This window comes from Eleutherodactylus coqui, chromosome 10 (genome assembly GCF_035609145.1).
Source record: "Eleutherodactylus coqui strain aEleCoq1 chromosome 10, aEleCoq1.hap1, whole genome shotgun sequence".
NCBI classification, from domain to species: Eukaryota; Metazoa; Chordata; class Amphibia; order Anura; family Eleutherodactylidae; genus Eleutherodactylus; species Eleutherodactylus coqui.
Window position 1 is genome coordinate 107,088,321 of NC_089846.1, and position 22,730 is coordinate 107,111,050.

Below are 22,730 nucleotides of genomic sequence, written 5' to 3' on the forward strand. Positions count from 1 at the left end.
AGTCAGTCCTGTAGCGGACGTGTAATGATCTGAGGGACTTTGTGAGAACCTTAGAATACTTCTATGCTACAACATGCGATGGTGCACGGAACATCTGTTATGAGATACACATGGGATCCACAAGGGAAAGAAAAAGCTGCTAGTGGTTCTGTGTGTAAGACAGCTCTCACACATGCATCTATTATTTTTTTATAAAATAAAATAAACTATTGCTGCCATTCCCTCAGGATAGATAATCACTACTTGAGCAAGGAGAGCCTGCCGCCCTGGACACCCGCGATCAGCTATTCGCCAGGCCGCTCTGTCTGTGTACAAAGCCAATGACATACAGCTCCGTTCCCTCTGTAGTGGTCCAGCTTAGTATTGCAACGTTCCCAATGAAGTGAATGGGAACTTTTGGCTACAAAACCAAGTCATACCACTACAGAGAGATTCCGGCTATGCTTTTCCTGTAACACATCTGCTCTATACACTGGCAAAGCGGTCTAGCAAATAGCTGATCAGCCGGGGTTCTAGGTGGCAGAACCCTGCTGCTCATTAAGCAGCGATTATCCTCAGGATAGATCATCAATAGCTCAGATTGGGAAAACCTCTTTAAGGGTATGTTAACATTTGCACCGGAGGCTCCATTCAGAGCGTCTGGCATTAAATCTTAGGACAAAATAGCGCAGCACGTTGCACAATCGTATCCAGGAAAATGCCAGAGTACCGAAAGGACGACAATCTTCTGCACTTGTCAAAATCTCAATGGGCACCTCTGAAAGATATAGGACATGGGTAACACAAAAATTGAGATGACCTCAACTTTGGAAGTACGACTTAGACCAAAGAGCTTATGCAGCACTGGGTAAGGCAGGCTTCACACGAGCGTGACGGGCTCCGCCGCGTAATATTGCGCAGTGAAACCCGTCACGGCGCCCCCCAGAGACCCCATACTTACCAGCGGAAGATAGCGTGAAGACGCTTCCCCGCCCACCGCCGTCGTGTCATGTGACACGCCCACCGCGGCAAATAGAACATGCTGCGGGTGAGGACGGGAGATTTCACGGTGCGAAATTCCGCGGTGGAATTCTGCACCGTGAGCATTGTGCTATTAGGTTCAATAGAACCTAATAGCAGCGGGCAACGCAGCAAATTTTTGCCGCGAATTTACGCGGCGTAAATCCGTTCGTGGGAAGGAGGCCTAGAATAGTCAACATGAACAAACCTGTACATCTACTTCACATGCAATGTAACAGGAAAATACACTTTCAGCAATATGCATATGTTATTTTAGGTTTAGCTACCAGACTGCAAAAAAGAAAAAAAAAAGGATGCTGCTAGTCAACATTGGGGGATAAACCATTAAAAATATGAATGTCCATAAAATGTTTTTACCATTGCATTAGAAAAGATTATCAAACGGTAGCAAATAGAGGAGCAGAGTGCAGATGACTCAATTTTGTAAAGACAGAAGATGGAGCAACACATGAAACTGAAACACATGAGCTTTCCAGCAGAAATGGCAGCCTGAATTCCTGACGTTACAGAACTAGAACAATAAAACATACAATCAAGAGGAGAAAAAAATACTTCAAAACGTCCTCCAATCTACTCACAAAAGTTTAGTCTTTATTTTCACCGATTTCTGATTGAATTGCTGGGACTGCTTGATAAGTCCTAAAGATTCCAGTGTTTCCGGATCCAGACGCTCCTTTAGAATAGTGTCGGATACTAGATACTGTTAACAACAGACAGTAAGTGTTACAAAGTTCATATTCCATCTCATTAAGGGAATGTGCAGGTATCTCAAGTTATCTGCCGTCTCTCATAAGCTACCTAACAATCGGGGAGAATGGCTACAGGCCTTGACCAACTGATAGTTTAAGTGGAATTCACTAGCATTGCTTTACGTGCATTTTCAGATGCTTATTAGCAGCGATACCAGAGGGAAGGAATGCTTACATAGGGCTTCATGGACACAAGTCATAACATATTAACCCACTAAAAGACATCAGACTGTAGAAATGCCAATAGAGAGGTAAAACATAAAAATATTTGTTATCAAAACATGTAAAACTGACAACTGTATTGATTAGTTCTTGTAAGACATGTAAAACCATGTAGGGAGTGTTGCACCCGTCAGTAACACGTAAAGACACACACAAAAAATCTTACCAAACAGGATAAGACCAACTGAGTAAAATGATCTCGCTTCCATTTCTCCTCCAAACAGCTTGTTTCAATATCTATGTTGAGATAAAGAAAAGGGGGGGGGGGGGGGAAGTCACCATCTGCTTATCCGTCTCCGTAATTAACCCAGCAGTAAACGAACACAACAGCGCAGATGTGTAGCCTCTCTTCCTTACACCCTCTAAAGAGCTGCATGTGCCAGACACCTATATATCAGAGATATACAGCACATCCTGTTGATATCCATAGGCCCGATGTCCACAGGGAAAACAGAAACACCAAAACCGCACGGGTCTCCCAGGCCCATAGGGAATCATTGGGCACCTGCAGGTAATTAAACACCTGCAGATGTCAGTTTTTCCCCGGCACGCAGATCGCACACGCAGGAAAAAACCCGCAGCATGCTCCATTTTGTGCGTTTTGCACGGATGGCTTCCACTGCTTCTATTGAAGCCAATGGAAGCCATCTGGATTCGCGGCACCGACGCAGCTGTCACTGCATCCGTGCCGCAGACTGCAGGAAAGCAGGAGTTAAAAATATAAATAAATAAAAAATGGCACAGCACATGCGCCCGGCATGCCGCTGGCGGCCCGAGTGCATCCGCCAGGCAAAGAAAAGACGATACAGCCGCGACGGAAGAGAGCCATGCAGCGTCCGGACAGGTGAGTATACTGTATTTTTTGGCCTCATGTATGTGGGCCGGGTGGAATCCGCTGCAGGATTCTGCACGGGAAAACCGTGCGGGCCTGTGGACACGAGGCCTTAGGCCTCATTCACACAGGAGTTGTCTGGCCGGATCACAGCTACATCTCGCATTTTTCCCACCCATTCACACAGCCGTGTGCGACATTTATACGCCGCAGTCTGCAATTCCGTCAGCTGGGGAGAAATCCTATAACTGGTTCAATAGAGCCAGCTGATAGTTTAGCAGCGCCAACAGCTAGCGCTGCTAAACCCCCTCCCTTTGCTGGCAGCTGCCGGCAATAGAAACTCCCAAAGAAGCCTATGGGAGCTGCCGGCTGATCGCGGCCAAAAGACGGAGCAAGACCTATCTTTTTCGACAACGTGTAAAATCGGCAGCGTATGAGTTATCTTTTCCAGCTGCCCGATTTTATGCGGCTAAACAATCGCCCATCTGAACGACTGCACTGAAATCCAATGCTTCAGATGGTCGAGGTTTTCACTCAACATTTAATCGCAGCAAAAAGCCGGACAATCCACTCATGTGAATGAGGCCTAAAGGCCATAAACGTTTAAAGGGGCCTGTCACATTGAGAATGTCTGCAGACATCACGTTATAGAGCAGGAGGAGCTAAGCAGACCGATACATAGTTTTGTGGGAAAATATTTAATATATGGTCTTCGGCACTCTGCCATATTTGAAGCTAAGCACACTGCAACTCTGATATATTTCGCTCACAAAGCAAATGTATCAGAGGTCTTAACTTCTATATCTCTACTCATTATGAGCTTAGATATCCAGCGGATGCATAACTGTGCATAGAGCAATAGATGTCAATCACTGATAGCTCCGCCCATTGGACTGTTCAGCTCCGGATGAGCAGAGATATAAATGAATACAAGTTCTACTGAATCTTTCCCCATAAGCTCCTCCGGCTCTATAACATGCTGCCTGCAGTTTGGACAGGGTGTTCGAGTTGACAGGTTCACTTTGAAAAGAACCTATCACCTTAAAAATGCGAAGCAGTCTGGACGGCAAGTTATAAAGCAGGAGCTGACGGATATATAGCTTTGATGGAAACACTTCTAAATAACTTGTAATTCATTTTATATAAACCCCTCCTTTTTCTGGGCTTAGGAATCCAGTGGGCAGTTCCATCAGTGACGGGCAGTATGCATACAGAGATAGCTGTCGGTCACTGACTTAAACAGCCCACTGGACACCTAAAACACAGGATAATCAAGGATTTAATTAACTAAAATACAAGGCAGGCCAGTGGTACACAAGCGTATTCTTACCACTTTTCTGCATTCATAATACGGACAAAGTGTCCTCGCCTGACTGTGGTTATCATGACCCAAATTCCAAGTATCCTAGGCATCCATGGATGGCTGAAAACGAGACCACCAGCGGATTGAACGGAGGACAGAGAAGAACAAGTGCAGGTAATAAAACCCCCCTTGGTAATGGGATAGAATTTTGTCTTGAATCCAGAGGGTCACTTTAACCCCTTCCCGCTATAGGGCGTAGTGTTACGTCCTGCAGGTCAGGGTATGTATAAAGAGAGTTCACAGGGCGACCTCCCCTCATACAGCGCGGGTGCCAGCTGACATCTGGTGGCAATAGCTGCAATCAGCCGCACGGCTCAGCAGCACTATTAACCCTTTAAATACCAATTTGACAATTTTGACAGCGGCATTTAAATCCCCTAAATGATGTTCAGTGCCCCGTACGGCACCCAAGCGATGAGAACTCAAGGAGCCATGCAGGTGTCATGGCAGCCGGGGGCCTTCTAAAAGGCTCTAGGACTGTCTTAGCAGACTGCCTATCAGGCCATTCCTGTGGGGTGGCTTTATAGACTGCCTGTCCGGAAGCAGTACGATTCAATGCTAAACAAACAAACAAACATATATTTCTAACTATCTTTTCTCTAACAAAACTTACCCAAAACACAGAACACATCTGCTAGTATTGAAGGCATGTCCTCCCGTAAGTCCTAGTAACATAGAAAAAAAGGTTTTATACAGGAACATGCATATAGAAATTAAATAAGGCTTTATTAAGAAGTGTTATCTGCTTTACACAGCTCCTTCTTGTCTGTCCCTCAGGTTGGGCTCACACGATCGTGTTGGTATAACGTATTCTGTGCGCAGGTTTTGCATGCGGAATATGTTGTACCAATCTCCCATAGGCGGCCATGTTTCCACCCAAACGAATTGCGTTAAAAACATGTGCAAGAAAAGTCACATTATGTACTAACTTGACGTGCATTATGCTCGCATACAAGCCACGGTAGTGCAGGGCGATTGGCGATGTACAGTAAATACGCAATATCATTATGCACTTGCTGCATGAGAGTGTCTACTGCGGGCGGCACACAGTAAATTACGGTTGTCTAAGCCTGAGCTTAAAGGAATGTTGAGATAAAACATGAGTGATTCTTGTTTTTGTGCATTTACACCAGAACGATGATCGGCAGTGATTGGAGGCGGAACGAACTGGAAATCGTTCCAACCCGCCCGCCTCGATTCACAGTAAACAGGCAGTCGTTCATAGATGAATGACTGCCTGTTTAAATGGGGAGATCCATCATTCAGTTTTTACGCATGCAGAAACTGAACGACAAAACGAATCTACTGTTCAGTGTAAATGCATGCACGAGTGAATGAGAAACGTGTAAAAGGGCCCTTAATGTAGGACATGTAGGCTGAACCAAAAAAAAGCATGCAGATACTTACTATGATATCTGTCAGCACTCCAGCAGCTTGTTCCTGCTTCAGATTTCCTTTAATTACATGACAGGCAAGTTCATAAAGGGCCTGTTGGATATCTAATACAGAAAAGCAGATTCAGTGTTATTCGTAAGAAAGGGAAAAAAAAAAAAACTAAATGATTAGGGATGTACAGGAGACAACAATCATGAGCAAACAGGTGTTTCATCTGACAAATGTGACGACTGCAAAGGCCCATACAACAGAGATGGACGATTCTCAGTAGGAGTTGCATACCAATGACACTACTGCAAGAGCCAGAAGAATGTTTTAGGGGCCCAGCATCATCGCTGACAACACAAAACTCCCGCTTTCAGCTCGTAGGCTATAAAATCTATGCGATTGTCCCATTCCATTGTGTATGGGTGTGGATTAAATGAAATCCCTTTACACAAAGAGAATAGATAAATTTAATCCAAATATTGGTTTAGATGCTGCAGGTAAAAATATACAGCTAATTAATTCAATTGAGAACCTTGCTATTAGAAGTGGAAAGAAAGAAAAAAGAAAGAAATTCAGAAGGAAAGTAGAGGAACAAGAGACAACGATCACAAACTAAAATGTTTTTACACAAATGCACAGAGCATGGGAAACAAACAAGGAGAATTGGAACTCCTAACACATGAAGAGAAACTTAATGGGATGATACACAGGGTTAGAATACAAGGCTTGAAAGATACAAGAAACAAACCTTAAAAAAAAAAAAAGGGGGGGGGGGGGGTATTGCATCATATGTTAGGAAAACATTCATCTCCAAAGAGATTCGAGCTTCAAAGCATGGCAATTCTGTAGACACTGTTTGGGCAAGAATACAAGGAGAAAACAACAGAAAGGACACCATAGTAGGAATTTACATTAGGCCGCATGGAAAAGCAGAAGATGTCGAACTCTTTCTACATCAGATGGTCAAGCTCTCATGAAAGCATGACATAGGGATCATGGGAGATTTTAACTATCCAGACATTTGTTGGGAATCCCCCTCAGGCAAAAGTAACGAATCGGTCCAACAAATTCCTATCCTCTCTTGCCGACGACTTTATCTTCCAAAAGGTAGAAGAGAAAACAAGGGGTTCTGCCATCTTGGACCTAATTCTTACCAACAGGGAGGGAATGGTTGAGGAAGTAAGGGTGGCTGGGACCTTAGGAGGCAGGGATCATGCTATCCTTTAATTTTGGATAAAAAGGGGAGGAAGACCTGAGGAAACTCAGACCTCAAGGCTCGATTTCAGAAAGGCAGATTTTAATGAACTCAGAAAGAGGATAGGAGGAATCCAATGGCTGGATGTTCTTAAGGACAAAAATCTCCAAAGAGGTTGGGAAATCTTGCAAAATGAGATTCTCAAAGCACAATTGTTAACAATTAGAGATGAGCGAGCGTACTCGTCCGAGCTTGATACTCGTTCGAGTATTAGGGTGTTCGAGATGCTTGTTACTCGTAACGAGTACCACGTGATGTTCGAGTTACTTTCACTTTCTTCCCTGAGAAATTTGCGCGCTTTTCTGGCCAATAGAAAGACAGGGAAGGCATTACAACTTCCCCCTGCAACGTTCAAGCCCTATACCACCCCCCTGCAGTGAGTGGCTGGCGAGATTAGGTGTCACCCGAGTATTGAAATCTGCCCCTCCTGCGGCTCGCCACAGATGCATTCTGACATTAGTTCAGGGAAAGTGCTATCGTGTTGGAGCTGCTATAGGGAGAGTGTTAGGAGTATTTTAGGTTTCAAGAACCCCAACGGTCCTTCTTAAGGCCATAAATCTTCTCTATATGCGCTCAATGGGGCCGGCGGCAGCAGCGCCAACCCCATTGAGAACATATAGAAGACAAATCCTTCTTCTCTGCCACAGCTGTAACAGCTGTGGCAGAGAAGAACGATGTTTGCCCATTGAATTCAATGGAGCCAGCAATACAGCAGGTTCCACTGAAAGCAATGGGCTGCCGGCGTGCGCGGGGATGAATTGTCGGGAAGGGGTTAAATATATAAGCCGTTCCCTGCAATTCATCCAGAAATGTGTTACAATAAAAATATATACCGGCGTATAAGGCGACGGGGCGTATAAGACGACCCCCCAACTGTCACCTTATACGCCGGTAATACAGTGGAGCAAAGAATAAAAATCATTACTTACTTCTTCTGACGTTCTGCGGCGCTCCTGCAGGCTGTCACTCCCTCCTGGTGTTCTGCAGTGCTCCTGCAGGCTGTTGCTCCCTCCTGGTTCCCGGCAGAGCATTGATTTCTCTACGGAGGGCTTTAAATCCCCGCCTCCAGAAACACACGTGCCTTCAGCCAATCACAGCCAATGACAATGATGTCATTGAATGGCTGTGATTGGCTGTGTTTCTGGAGGCGGGGATTTCAAGCCCTGCGTCCAGAAAGCAATACTCTGCCGTGGACCAGGAGGGAGCAACAGCCTGCAGGAGCGCCGCAGAACGTCAGAAGAAGTAAGTAATGATTTTTATTCTTTGCTCCACTGTATTGCCAGCGTATAAGGTGACAGTTGGGGGGTCGTCTTATACGCCCTGTCGCCTTATACGCCGGTATATATTTTTATTGTAACACATTTCTGGATGAATTGCAGGAAAGGGGTTATATATTTAACCCCTTCCCGACAATTCATCCTGCGATCGCCGGCAGCCCATTGCTTTCAGTGGAACCTGCTGTATTGCTGGCTCCATTGAATTCAATGGGCAAACATCGTTCTTCTCTGCCACAGCTGTTACAGCTATGGCAGAGGAGAACGATCTTTACGCTGACAGTGCAGGGGGGGGGGGGGCACTCTTGCCGCTATTGTGGCTTAATAGTGGGACCTGTGAACTTGAGATGCAGCCCAACATGCAGCCCCTCGCCTGCCCTATCCGTTTCTGTGTCGTTCCCATCACTTTGTAGAATTGCCCAGATTTTCACAAACGAAAACCTTAGCGAGCATTGGCGATATACAAAAATGCTCGGGTCACCCATTGACTTCAATGGGGTTCGTTACTCGAAATGAATCCTCGAGCATTGCGAAAATTTCGTCCCGAGTAACGAGCACCCGAGCATTTTGGTGCTCGCTCATCTCTATTAACAATCCCTAAAAGGAGGAAAAATGGGAAGCATTTACAGAGACCAGGATGGATGAACACAGAACTTGCACACATGTTAAAAACGAATAAAACTATGTTTAGCAAATGAAAAGAGGGGGGGAATATCTAAAGAAGAATATAATGCTGTCTGCAGAAACTGTAGGGCAAGTGTCATGAGGCGTGCAACAAAAAAGGCTTTTGAAGGTATGTCAAAAGCAAAGCAAGCGTCAAAGATGCTATTGGATGCTTACAAGAACAAAATGGTGAATTGGTTAATAATGATGTTGAGAAGGCCGAACTTTTAAATTCCTATTATGTATCTGTTTTCTCTCAGAAAGTAGATGCAACATCAACTGATCTTCCCTGTGCTATTGGGGGAATAAAAGAATGCAGGCTATCTGTAAGCAGAGAGATAGTGAGGGAATACATAGCTAACTTAAAGGGGTTGTCCCGCGGCAGCAAGTGGGTCTATACACTTCTGTATGGCCATAATAATGCACTTTGTAATGTACATTGTGCATTAATTATGAGCCATACAGAAGTTATCAAAAGTTTTATACTTACCTGCTCCGTTGCTGGCGTCCTCGTCTCCATGGTGCCGACTAATTTTCGGCCTCCGATGGCCAAATTAGCCGCGCTTGCGCAGTCCGGGTCTTCTGCTGTATTCAATGGAGCCGCTCGTGCAGAATGCCGCCTCCGTGTAGCTCCGCCCCGTCACGTGCCGATTCCAGCCAATCAGGAGGCTGGAATCGGCAATGGACCGCACAGAAGAGCTGCGGTCCACGGAGGGAGCAGACCCCGGCGGCCATCTTCACCGGGTAAGTAAGAAGACGCCGGACCGCCGGGATTCAGGTAAGCGCTGTGCTGTTTGTTTTTTTAACCCCTGCATCGGGGTTGTCTCGCGCCGAACGGGGGGGTTAAAAAAAAACAAAAACCCGTTTCGGCGCGGGACAACCCCTTTAAATGAATTCAAGTCTCAATCCAGATAAATTTTATCCTAGGATACTAAAAAAAAGCAGCGGAGGCAGTTACTGAACCACTCTCCATAATCTTTGAAAATTCCTGGAGAGCAGGAGAAGTCCCAGAAAATAGCGACAACATTTTTCCTTTTCCAATCTTCAAAAAAAGGGAAGAAGGTGGAGCCAGGAAACTACAGGACTGTGAGCCTGACTTCTATAGCGGGAAAGATCTTTGAACAAATTATTAAACAGCATGTAACATGCAAGTGCTTGGATAAAAATGGAGTAATTAACCAGAACCAGCATAGGTTTGTAGCAAACAAGTCATGCCAGACTAATCTAATTTCCTTCTATGACAGAATCACCGGCTGGGTTAATCAGGGAAATGCGGTGGATATAGGATATCTTGACTTGAGTAAAGCATTTGACAAAGTAACTCATATTATACTTCTTGAGAGAGGAAAAAAAAAAAAAAAAAAAAGACCAAATATGGGATTGGCAAGCCAACTGTTTGAGTACGATTACTCAGTCAGTTGTGAATCTATCTAAGAGTGGTCATAAATGGCTGGACATCCAAGGCTCTGTCCTAGGCGCAGTGTTGTTCAACATTTTTATAAGTGATCTGGAGGAGGAAATTGATGGGAAACTAATAAAATTTGCTGACAACACAAAGCTAGGAGGGATAGCTAACACTAGGGAAGAGAGAGTATTCGAAAAGATCTAGAAAAGCTTGCACAGTGGGCGGCGACTAAAAGAATGGTAGTTAACAAGGAGAAATGCAAAGTCCTACATCTGGGCAAGAAAAATGAAAAAAGCACATACAGAATGGGAGGAATTGAGCTAAGCAGCAGCACATGTGAAAAAGACTTGGGTATACTAATAGATCATAGACTGAACATGAGTCAACAATGTGATGCAACAGCCAAAAAGGCAAACACAATTCTGGGAGGTATTAAGAGAAGTATAGAGTCTAGATCATGTGAGGTCATTATCACCCTCTACTCTTTTTTAGTCAGACCTCATCTGGATTACTGTGTCCAGTTCTGGGCACTCCACTTTAAAAAAAGACAGACAAACTGAAGTTCAGAGAAGAGTTACCAGGATGGGGAGCGGTCTGCAAATCATGTCGTATGAGGAACGGTTAAAGGATCTAGGAATGTTTCGCTTGCAAAAAAAGAAGGCTGAGAGGAGATTTAATAGTGGTCTACAAATATCTGAAGGGCTGTCACAGTGCAGAGGGATCAGCACTATTGTCATTTGCAAAAGGAAAGACTAGAAGCAATGGGATGAAACTGAAAGGGAGAAGACATAGATTAGATATTAGAAAAAAAAAAACTGACAGGGAGGGTGATCAATGAGTGGAACAGGTTGCCACGGGAGGGGCGAGTTCTGCTTCAATGGAAGTGTTCAAACAAAAGCTGAACAAATATCTGTCTGGGATGATTTAGTGAATCCTGCACTGTGATTCTATGAGAGCTAATGCCCAACCCTATAGACAGGTGGGAAAATTGAGTGGGTCAGGCGGTAGGGAACTATATTAAAGGGGGTGTACCCTTTCTGATCAGTAGGGATCCAACCATTGGGACCTTCACAAATCCCGAGAATGTGGTTTAAAAGGCCCCAGCATGAATGAAGCTGCAGTCGAACACACACACCACCACCCTGTTATTTCAATAGGGCTAACAAACAGCAGAGTTCAAGTGCTCATCTATCGCAGACTGCGGAACACTGTCTGCAGCAGCTCCATATATGCATTGAACTTTGGGACCTCTGATCTTGTAATCGATGGGGTCCACATGATTCGATCCCCATTGATCTGAAAGTCATCCTCTATCTTGGGGTCGTGAATAACTGTTAAGCCTGGGACAACTCCTTTAAATCTTTTTTATTTTTTCATTTATTTTTTAAGACAGCGTTTAACGATATGTACATTACAATTTTTTTCTTTTATGCAACTTTTTTTATTCACAAAATGAATGAGTACTTCTCTGGAATTTTAGCATTTTCAAGTGTTCTAGAGAAGGCTATAAACAGCGCTGGTCAATCAGAGCAGCGTGTGGAGCCATAGACGACTGATGCGCTGCCGACGAAATCAGGTAGTCCGAAGTGGTGCAGCCATTTTGGTTAGTCCAGGACAGAAGGGTCAATTTGAGGCCGGCCCGCAGTGGAATCTGGCTCTGACCGCAGCCAGGGTCCCCGCGTACCTGTAATTTCTTTACTGCGGATGACCGTGGCCGTTCGTCGGTGGTCATGAGCAGTAGAGTTTTTGGTTTTTTTAGTATTTGTATTTCCCACGCAATCACTAAGCGATGATGCGGGTACCCGCTTGCCCGTCCACAATTTCAATTGCGGATGAGCCGCGGGTCAGACAGCTTCCATTGACTTTAATTGAAGCCATCCGTACAGAATGCGCACAGAAATAGAACAGGCTGCGATTTTATTTCCGCTCACTGACATTGCAATCACTGACTGCTCATGACAGCGCATCTGTGAATGTTCTATTCTGCCAATGGGTGCGGAATACAGTGCGGAATACAAATGTCCGCTCGGGTGACGATCGCGGATTCCGCAATTAAAATCCAGTCGTGTGATTTGTCCTATTCCTTAAAAGGCGGGTAACAAACTTAAAAAGAAAAAAAAATTTAAAAAAGTAAAAACCAGCTGCAAATGATAAAACAAAAAACGATCTTTCCAGACTGCAAATGTTGCAGAAACCCATGACCACAGCAGCCGTACTCCTGTCATCACCATTCTCACCATTCAGAAATGGAAGTCATGAAGCCAGTAGTACAGTATGCAACTGCTGCGGCCACAGATTGGCTGGTTGTAGACACTGGGAGGACCATGGAAGCACCAGCACTAAATCACTGGGGAACATTAAAGCAGAGTAGAGTTTATTGTATTTTATTTTTCTTATATTCCATATGCAGTTGTTTTACTTTTCTCATTAAGAAGAAGGAAAAAAAAAAAAAGAGCTGGATAACCCCTTTAAAGAGAACCCGTCACACTGAACCTGATGTCTGTTTAGCAGGCAGCAAGTTATAATGCAAGAGGAGATGAACAGATCGATATAGAATTGTGCAAAAAAGGTTCCTTATAACTTGCAATGTAATAATCTACAGCTCTGATCACTTGGTCATGAAGATAGATTCATTTTAAAACGAACCTGTCAGATGGGATATGACGCCCGAACTGCAGGCATCACGTTGTAGAGCCGGAGGAGCAGAGGAGACTGATATATAGTTTTATAGGCAAAGATTCAGTAGAACTTATGTTTTATTCATTTATATCTCTGCACATTCCGAGCTGAACAGTCTGATGGGCGGAGCTATCAGTGATTGACAGCTACACCTCTACATATGTGCAGAGATATAATTGAATAAAACACAAGTTCTACTGAATTTTCCCCCATAAAACTATTTATCAATCTGCTCGGCTTCTCCGGCTCTATAACATGAAATTGTAGGGTGCCGTTGGCTTGCCATGGCAGCTGGGGGCCTTCTGATGGTTCCCAGGGCTGCCATTGTAGGTTGCCTATGAAGCCTGCCTGTCAGATCAAAGTATAATACTATGGTATTGCATTTAACTCCAGGAGCAATCAAACAATCACAAGTTCAATTTCCCTATGGGGACTAACAACAGAGATGTAAAAAAATAGTTAAAAAATCCTATATTTAAAAAAAAATTAAAAAAATAAAACATTCTAAATATTGGTAACTTTGAATGCATAAAAAGTCCAATCTATCAAAATAATGCATTACTTATCCCACACAGTGATCAGAAAAAAAAAAAAACAATGTCAGAATTGCGCTTTTTTTGGTCATCCTGTCTACAAGAAACAAAACGTCAATAAAAAGCAATCAAAAAGTCATATGTACTCCAAAATGGTACCTATGGAAACTACAAGATATCTGGCAAAAAACAAGTTATGGCTGTCAAAAACTGTTTTTAAAGTAATATGTACATATACATTTGGTATTGTCAATTGTGCTGATGGAGTCAAGTCATGTGATTTTTGCTGCAGCGTGTGCGCCGTAGAAACAAGACTCCCCAAAGATAGCAAAATTATGTTTTCCTTTTTTTCCCCATTTCACTCCACTTAGAATTTTTTTAAAGCTTTTCAGTACATTGTACGGTACATTAAATAGTACCATTGAAAAATACAACTCGTCCTGAAAAGAAGAAAAAAAAACAACAAGATGTCAGACATCTAGGGTCATGGATAAAAGTAATATTTTTTTCTTAAAAGTAGAGAGGGGGGGGGGGGTAGGGCGGCATCCTTAAAGGGGTTGTCCCGCGCCGAAACGGGTTGTTTTTTTTTTCAATAGCCCCCCCGTTCGGCGCGAGACAAACCCGATGCAGGCATAAAAAAAACAAACCGTCCAGTACTTACCCGAATCCCCGCGCTCCGGCGACTTCTGACTTACCTTGTGAAGATGGCCGCCGGGATCATCACCCTCGGTGGACTGCAGGTCTTCTGTGCGGTCCATTGCCGATTCCAGCCTCCTGATTGGCTGGAATCGGCACACGTGACGGGGCGGAGCTACAAGGAGCCGCTCTCCGGCACGAGCGGCTCCATTCAGAAGGGGGAAGACCGAACTGCGCAAGCGCGTCTAATCGGGCGATTAGACGCTGAAGATTAGACGGCACCATGGAGACGGGGACGCCAGCAATGGAACAGGTAAGTGAATAACTTCTGTATGGCTCATAATTAATGCACAATGTACATTACAAAGTGCATTAATATGGCCATACAGAAGTGTATACCCCAACTTTGTTTCGCGGGACAACCCCTTTAAGGGATTAATGTGTATATTATAAATGTCATTATTGAGGCAAACACTGTCCCTTGGAAGGTAAATACTGGGAGGACAGGCTTGGGGATTAGAGACTTTTTAAGCAAATCTTAATGTTCAGACTACACAAAACCAACAGCTACATTTACAGTGAGTGTGCGGCGCTGAATGGAGTTCTCCACTTCCGACATCCCTACTTATTAGAAGGTTCTTCGGACAATAAGCAGAAAGTGTTCCCACCCACTGGAAGCCCCGGCAATGAGCTGCAATCCGTGGACAAAGCTGGTATTAAAATGTTCTATTTCCCTGCAGCGCCACCACAGGGGAAATAAGGCATTACACAGTGCCTATTCACATCAATGGATGGTTTGTTTGTAACAAAAGCTCTTAGAAGTCCTCTAAAAACTCTGAAGTCACTAACAGGGTATATGAATAGCGTTTTGTAAACTGGACAAGCCCTTTAATAGATGGGTGGTAAATGACACAGAAGCTCGTACACATCATCATTTGCCATTTTGGCCCAAGTATATGAGCAGTTTCACAAAAGCGAACGCCCAGCTGAGAAAATCTATTGGGCCCTCGATTGGTGTTTGTGGGTCCCGAGCGGCCCTGCTTCCTTCAATTAAATCCTCACGTGCCGTTAAGTTGTCATGCAGCTTGGGCCTTCTGAAGGCCCCCAACTCTGCAATGAGTGATTGTCTATCTAGACATGCTTGTGGCACGTCTTGATAAACCACCCGTCAGTACACAGTATAATGCAATATTATGGTATTGCATTATACTGTATGAGCAAGCAAAACCACAAGTTAGAGACTAAAAAAATAAATGTAAATAAATAAATAAATTATTAATTATTAGAAAAATGAGGATTAACCCTTTCCAATCCAATTATTTTTTCTCATCTATTCTCCCCAGGTCCAAATAAATTAGAGCTGGTGAGAATCGATAAGCAAAAAAACATTTCCCTGCACCCTCCTGAACTGACAGAGTTCAGGAGGGTGCAGGTGCTCGCTGCACCGTGGGGGGTCTGCTTACCTGTCCGGCGTCTTCCGCATTCTCCCTCTCTCGGCTCGCTGGGGTCAGGTGGCACCCAACAGTCACATGATCGCCGAGCCGGGAGACAGAAGGGAGAATGCAGAAGACGCCGGACAGGTAAGCAGGCCCCCCCACGGTGCAGGCTCCCGGCTCGGCGTTCATGTGACCGCTGGGAGTCAGGTGACACCGGCGGTCACATGATCGCCAGCCGGAATCTCTCTGCATTACATAGCGCTAATTAAGTGCTATGTAATGTGTAAAGGAGAAGGCAGAAAGGGTTAAGAACCCTTTCTGCCTTCTCCTCAGGGGTCCTCGATGAGGACCAGTGCAGGAGTGTATCTGCACCCGATGTGTCTGATGATCTGGTGCAGTTGCACCCCTGCACTGCAGAGTCAGGCCTGCCCCGACATCGGAGCTGTGGAGGTAAATGATGATGTCGGGGCACGCCCGACATTGGAATGGAAAGGGTTAATAAAAGCTAAAACACACACCACCTTTTCCCATATTTAAATGGAAAAAAAAAAGTTTGGTATCATTGTATCCGTGACAATTCAATCTATCAAATTAACGCTTTATCTATCCAGCACAGTGAATGTCATTAAAAATAAATAAATAGATAAGTGATGAGAGCGCCAGAACTGCACTTTTTGGTCATCCCGTCTCAAAACATAAAATTTAGAGATGAGCGAGTATACTCGCTAAGGGCAATTACTCGATCGAGCATTGCCCTTAGCGAGTACCTGCCCGCTCGGAAAAGATTCGGCTGCCGGCGGCGGGAGGGGAGCGGCGGGGGAGAGCGGGGAGATCTCTCTCTCCCCTCCCTCCCCCCTGATCACTGCCACAACTCACCTGTCACCCACGCCGGCAGCCGAACCTTTTCTTCCGAGCGGGGATTAAAAAAAGTGATAGCTCCAAAATGGTACCAACAGAAACTAAAGAACATCTAGCAAAAAACAAGCCTTCACACAACTATTTTGACAGAAAAATAAAGTTATGGCTATCAGAAGATGGAGGCAGACAATATGATGTCTTTGAAAAAATAAAATTTTTAAAAGTTATACAGTGAGGAAAAAAGAAAAAGAATCATAACTTTAGTATCGTCGCAATCGTACTGACCCATAGAATAAAGCCATCATGTTATGTCACAGTGCGTATGCCATGAAAATTAGCCCCTCCACCCACCAAAGATTTTGGAATTACTGTATATACTCGAGTACAAGCAGAGTTTTTCAGCACATTTTTTTATACTGAAAAAGCCCCCCCCCCCCCCCCCCCCCCGAGTGAGGCAAAAAAAAAAAAGCAGCACTCTGTGTCCCCGGTACAATGATCTCCCCGGCGGTGCGGCAAGCTGTTTGAGACTTCTCCCTGCTCGGCTTTGAATTCCCCACCATCAGCACTGTGTAGGTAAGCGCTGTGATTGGATCGAGCACCAGCCAATCACAGCCGGCACTCGATCATTCACAGCCATTAAGCAAATGCCATCACTGAATCACAGCCAGCACTTGGTTCAATCACAGCGCTTACTTACACAGTGCTCACGGCGGGGGAATTCAAAGCCGAGCAGGGAGATGATAGCATGAAGCATTCTCAAACAGCTTGCTGCACAGTCGAGGAGACCATCGCACAGGGGACACAGATGCCGGCAGGGAGATGTGTATTGCGTTTTTTTTGCTCCCCACTTAACAAGTTTTTAAAAGTTTTTCAGTACATTATATGCTACATTTAAATAGTACAAATGAAAAATACAACTCGTCCAGCAAAAAACAAGCCCCGTGGATACTTTTACATGTAGCGATAATCATTCGCCCAAGTGAACAAGCAAAGGATGTTTGATCATTCAGTTTTCATTTTACGGGATTGCTCAGTCATTGACTGAACAATCAGTGTTTAAACCGAACGATTAGCCAAGCCAACGATGGTCCAGCGCCATCCTGTCCACTAGCCTGTATTTATATTGGCAGTAGCAGTTACATTCCATATGCTGCAGAGTTACTGGCTTCAACAGTCTCGATGCCATATACTGATGAGGCCAGTGACTGTCCGCAGTGGTCATGTGTATATATGGAAAATCACCATTGCTGCCAATGTAAAGACAGACCGGCCGGGGGACAGAGCACCAAGTAGGACTTAGGCCTCTTTCACGAGGGCGACAAAATTGCGTGATCCTAGCGCAATGCGATAGCGCGAGCAAAACACATGTAAGCCTGTCTAATATTAGTGATGGAATGCCTTTAGAAGGGAGAGCTGGAGTGTTTGGATTACAAGGGCAAGCAGAAAAAAATTGACACTATGCATGTTGAGATATTATAGCCATGTTACTTAGTGTTAAAACCTTACTACTGGGAAAGCCTCATGATATACACCGTGCGACCACAAATAAAGCACTTACCTTTGAAGGTCACATTTTCCTGTCCTTTCTCGCTGAGGCTGCGACACAACTGCACACTGTGAAAAGACGACGTTGGAAGTATAAATGAATGGTAACCATAAACCTACTATTTCAGGACTCTCAAATTAACTGAACAAAATCATCAAATACCGTAGAACCTCAAATAACGTCATTAATCTGTCCGGAAGCAATGGACTTTAGTAGAAGTCAATGTTAGTTGAGTACATTATTTCCATAGGAATTAATGTAAATCCAATTAATTGGTTCTAGCTGGTCCAAAAAATAAATAAATAAATAAACACACCAAACCCCATTTAATAGAGAATAACTCTGGTCTTTAATACCAAAAACAATAACAATACTGAATGAATATAAAACATACCGTATATACCGGCGTATAAGACGACTTTTGAACCCCGAAAAATCTGCTCTGCAGTCGGGGGTCGTCTTATGCGCCGGTAATACAAAAAAAAAAAAAAAGTGTAAAAAAAAAAAATTTATTACTCACCTCCCACGGCGTTCTGTCGCGCTCCGGCAGGATGTCGCTCGCTCCGGCAGGCTGTCGCTCGCTCCTCGTCCCCGCCGCAGCGTAGCTTTCTGAATGCGGGGCTTGAAATCCCCGCTTCCAGAAAGCTAATACACACGCCGGCAGCCATGACAGCATTGAATGGCTGTGATTGGCTGAAGGCGCACGTGTTAGCAATCACACCCATTCAATGATGTCATTGAATAGTGTGATTGGCTGAAGCCACGTGCGCTTTAGCCAATCACAGCCATTCAATGATGTCATGGCTGCCGGCGTGTGTACTAGCTTTCTGGAAGCGGGGATTTCAAGCCCCGCATTCAGAAAGCTATGCTGCGGCGGGGACGAGGAGCAAGAGACAGCCTGCTGGAGCGAGCGACATCCTGCCGGAGCGCGACAGAACGCCGTGGGAGGTGAGTAATAAATTTATTTTTTTTTCTCCACTGTATACCGGCGTATAAGGTGACAGTTGGGGGGTCGTCTTATACGCCCCGTCGCCTTATACGCCGGTATATACGGTAACTGTAAAGAATAAGTTAACATTGGAGGGACATCATTATAGCAGTACGTATCACTGTGTCATCTGTGGTTTGACATAGCATTGCAGGGACATCATTATAGCAGTACGTATCACTGTGTTATCTGTGCTTTGACATAGGACTGCGGTATTTATTTGAAAACGTTTCTTTACTGTACTGTACTCATCTGTACAGTACTTACATTTTACAGTACAGTGGGGATTCAGGAGGCAGGCAGCGTTCAGCCGGCACTTTGGGGATTCAGCTGCTGTACTGTGTCAGGAGGCATGCAGACACAGCAACGTTCAGCCGGCACTTTGGGGATTCAGCTGCTGTACTGTGACAGGAGGCAGGCAGACACAGCAACGTTCAGCCGGCACTGAGCAGTGTGGAGAGGGTAGGGGGAGGAGTAGGCGCACACTGATGCAGGAGAAGAAGGAAGTGACCGGCATCAGCTGCACAACGTCTCACTGAGCGGCGCACGGGGTCTTGGAGCGGTCGCGCCCTTATCTGAGGAATGCAACTTTATTTGAGGCACCGCCGCTGCCCTGACACATCGACTTAAGTTGAAAACAGTGTTACTTAAGAGCAATGCTACTCAAGGGTTTACTGTATGTCAATGAAGTAAACTGGCAAGAAGAAAAAAGACATTAGAGGGCGATATGTATTATATGTACTGTACGCACAACACACATGCTCCAGAACTGTTACTTCACGGTATTTACTAACACTGTACATACAAATTAGGAAAGGTGAGCGATCACACTGTGAAGTATAATGCAGATTCTGCAGAGATGAATTTCTAGCTGCTGACATCTATACCTGCCGCAGGAGCTGCGGACATGTACACCCGCGGACCCGCCGCCGGAGCAACAGCAGCTGCGGACATGTACACCCGCGGACCCGCCGCCGGAGCAGCAGCAGCTGCGGACATGTACACCCGCGGACCCGCCGCCGGAGCAGCAGCTGCGGACATGTACACCCGTGGACCCGCCGCAGCAGCTGCACAACAGTTTAGCCCTCTTCACTGGACAAATCTGCGTGTGAAATTACCAGCAAACAATCTGCAAGCGGATTAGAAATCCCATGGGGCAATCTGTGCCGTCTAGACCACCACGTGGTTATCCAATGAAATGTAGGCTGGCTGCACACGGGCTTATTTGCATTGCGGAATCTGGGGCGGGCGCCCACCTCTGGATTCTGCAGTAAATGCAGTCTACAGCACGCTATGAAAAAGCACTTTTGCTTGCACACGAGCGGAAATAAGTTGCGATTTAAATTAACATTGCGGAGAATTCGCAGATTCAACATCATCGCCTAGCGACAACATGGATAAATCTGTAGTATTTTCTGTGTATTAAGTGCGCAAATCTGGCCTTAGGATGCTATTACATGAGTGTTAATGGTCGCATTTCACCGCTAATTGCTGGGCTGCACCGGCAACTTCAGTTGACAATTAGTGGTACGCTGAGAGCATCGGAGGCAAGAATCTCACGCATGTTTTGTGCGTTGTAAGACACGCAAATATGAGCTCCATTCTTCTGACTGGGGTCATACACGCGAGCAATGCTGGAAGGGAAAAACAAAATGACTGCATGTACTTTTTTTTTTTGCGTCCCTCAGAACGCGTCGCCCGTTGTTTTCAATGAGACAGTCAAACACACCGCATGCTGCGAGATCCGATGTTTCATTGGGAAACACTTGTCGATCCTCCAACGAATGTGAAACAAGTGCCGAAGTATCAGCATTTCAGAGAAGTGATGTGAGGTATCGCTGCATGAAAAATGCCTTGCATGCGCTGGTAAAAGGTGCGTTTACAAGCAGGATATCACACTCGCACGTGTGAATGTAGCCCTAGGCCAACTTCACAAGAACAAGTGCGTAGAGATGAGCGAACGTACTCGGTAAGGGCGATTTCGCAATCGAGCACCGCGATTTTCGAGTACTTCACTACTCGGGTGAAAAGTACTCGGGTGCGCTGTGGGGCGGGGGGTTGCAGAGGGGAGTGGGGGGTAGCAGCGGGGAACAGGGGGGAGCCCTCTCTCTCTCCCTCTCCCCCCACTCCCCGCTGCAACCCCCCGCTCACCCACAGCGCACCCGAGTACTTTTCACCCGAGTAGTGAAGTACTCGAAAATCGCGGTGCTCGATTGCGAAATCGCCCTTACCGAGTACGTTCGCTCATCTCTACAAGTGCGTTATCGGGCCGCGATACACAGGCCAATATCGCACTTGCCGATATCGCGCAGATGTGAGGAGTTTTTAATCGCCTCACTTCAGGAATTGCAGAGTTTCTCCCATTGTTTTCAATGGGGAAACCTCGCATGGCGTGCACCTAGCATGTGGTGCGATGTTGCCTCTGGCCCATTGAAAACAATGGGATAAGTGACGCGAGGGCACGCCAAAAGATAGGGTATGCTGCGATCTGTTCCCCACATCACATCAAAAGAATGCAGTTCATATTCGTGCATCTTGCACACCTTTCTCGGCCGCGTGAAGCCGGCCTTAGGCTAGGTGCCCACGAGCATATTTTGGGGCCGTAACACAACAGATAGCACACAGCCCCAATCTACGAGGCTACAACACGGACAACTCATGGCATGACCTGCTCCTGCCGATGCATGTGTATATTAGCACACACACTACTGTCCACCGGCTGTGTGATGCAGGCTGCATAGAGCCCTCCAGCCACAGCTAGTACGCACCCAGCATAGGATATTTAACCCTTTCCAATCCACTGTCTGACGTCTTCCTACATTCTGATTGAAGCCTATGCAGATCTGATTTTGGAAGATGTCCAGCAGGGTATTCTTACTATATATTGCCGGCCCTTTGTTGTCAGGGCCTCTCCGGCATGTCACATACTGCAGTATTGGCTCTAGCCAGCAGATGGCGCCATTGTATAATGGCAGAAAGAGAAAGCCCCCTAGGAAACTCTGAATCCAAAATTGGATTGCAAAGGGTAAATGGGGTTTATGGGTCTTCTAAATCGTGCTAAAATAACAGCGCAATAGTATATATCAGACAGTGACGGAGCGTCTATGTTCAAGTGTGGCCTTCCTAGTAGTCATCTCTGTGCAGGAGGAGAAACGATGCCTTATGCAGACTAGAAAAACATTTTGGACATACCCCATGTACCTCGGTCAAGAGAGCAAACCCTATCACAAGTACGCACCAATGTCTAAAGTTAAAATAAGAAAATCGGATCCAATACATAGAATGGTAGAGCTGAAAGGGACCTCCAGGGTCATTGGGTCCGACCCCCTGCTCAATGCAGGATCACTAAATCATCCCAGACAGATATTTGTCCAGCCTCTGTTTGAACACTTCCATTGAAGGAGAACTCACCACTAGAGATGAGCGAGCATACTTGCTAAGGGCAATTACTCGATCGAGCATTGCCCTTAGTGAGTACCTGCCCGCTCGGAAGAAAAGATTTGGCTGCCAGCGGCAGGTGTGGAGCAGCTGGGGCGACCGGGGAGATCTCTCTCTCCCCCTCCCACCCCCGCAACTCACCTCTCACCCGCGCCGGCAGCTGAACCTTTTCTTCCGAGCGGGGAGATACTCGCTAAGGGCAATGCTCGATCGAGTAATTGTCTTTAGCGTATATGCTCGCTCATCTCTACTCACCACCTTCTGTGGTAACCTGTTCCACTCATTCATCACCCTCTAATCTGTGTCTCATCCCTTTTAGCTTCCTCTCATTGTTTCTAGTCTCACCTCATTATATAAATCACCCTCTTTAAAAAGGATTCCTCACTTTCCCCAAAACCAACCTTTTCAACCAACTCTGTAAAAGGCTCTCCTCGCGAGTCCACGTCTACA

At 45.5% G+C, this 22,730-nt stretch overlaps 1 protein-coding gene across 3 annotated transcripts in view; it reads right to left on the reverse strand.

Annotated features, from left to right (window-relative positions):
* The window catches only part of THOC2 (THO complex subunit 2), a 142,150-nt gene that overhangs the window by 114,960 nt on the left and 4,460 nt on the right, over positions 1–22,730 (reverse strand). For all 3 annotated transcript variants that reach the window (XR_010787019.1, XM_066581689.1, XM_066581688.1), the window contains exons 2-6: positions 17,867–17,922; positions 5,594–5,685; positions 4,800–4,851; positions 2,158–2,228; positions 1,599–1,720 (exon numbers count right to left, since the gene is read on the reverse strand). Coding sequence is in view for 2 of the 3 variants with exons in the window: in XM_066581689.1 (XP_066437786.1) it covers positions 1,599–1,720; positions 2,158–2,228; positions 4,800–4,851; positions 5,594–5,685; positions 17,867–17,922 (393 nt within the window). In the remaining variant the exon portion in view is untranslated. The remainder of the gene's footprint in view (positions 1–1,598; positions 1,721–2,157; positions 2,229–4,799; positions 4,852–5,593; positions 5,686–17,866; positions 17,923–22,730) is intronic.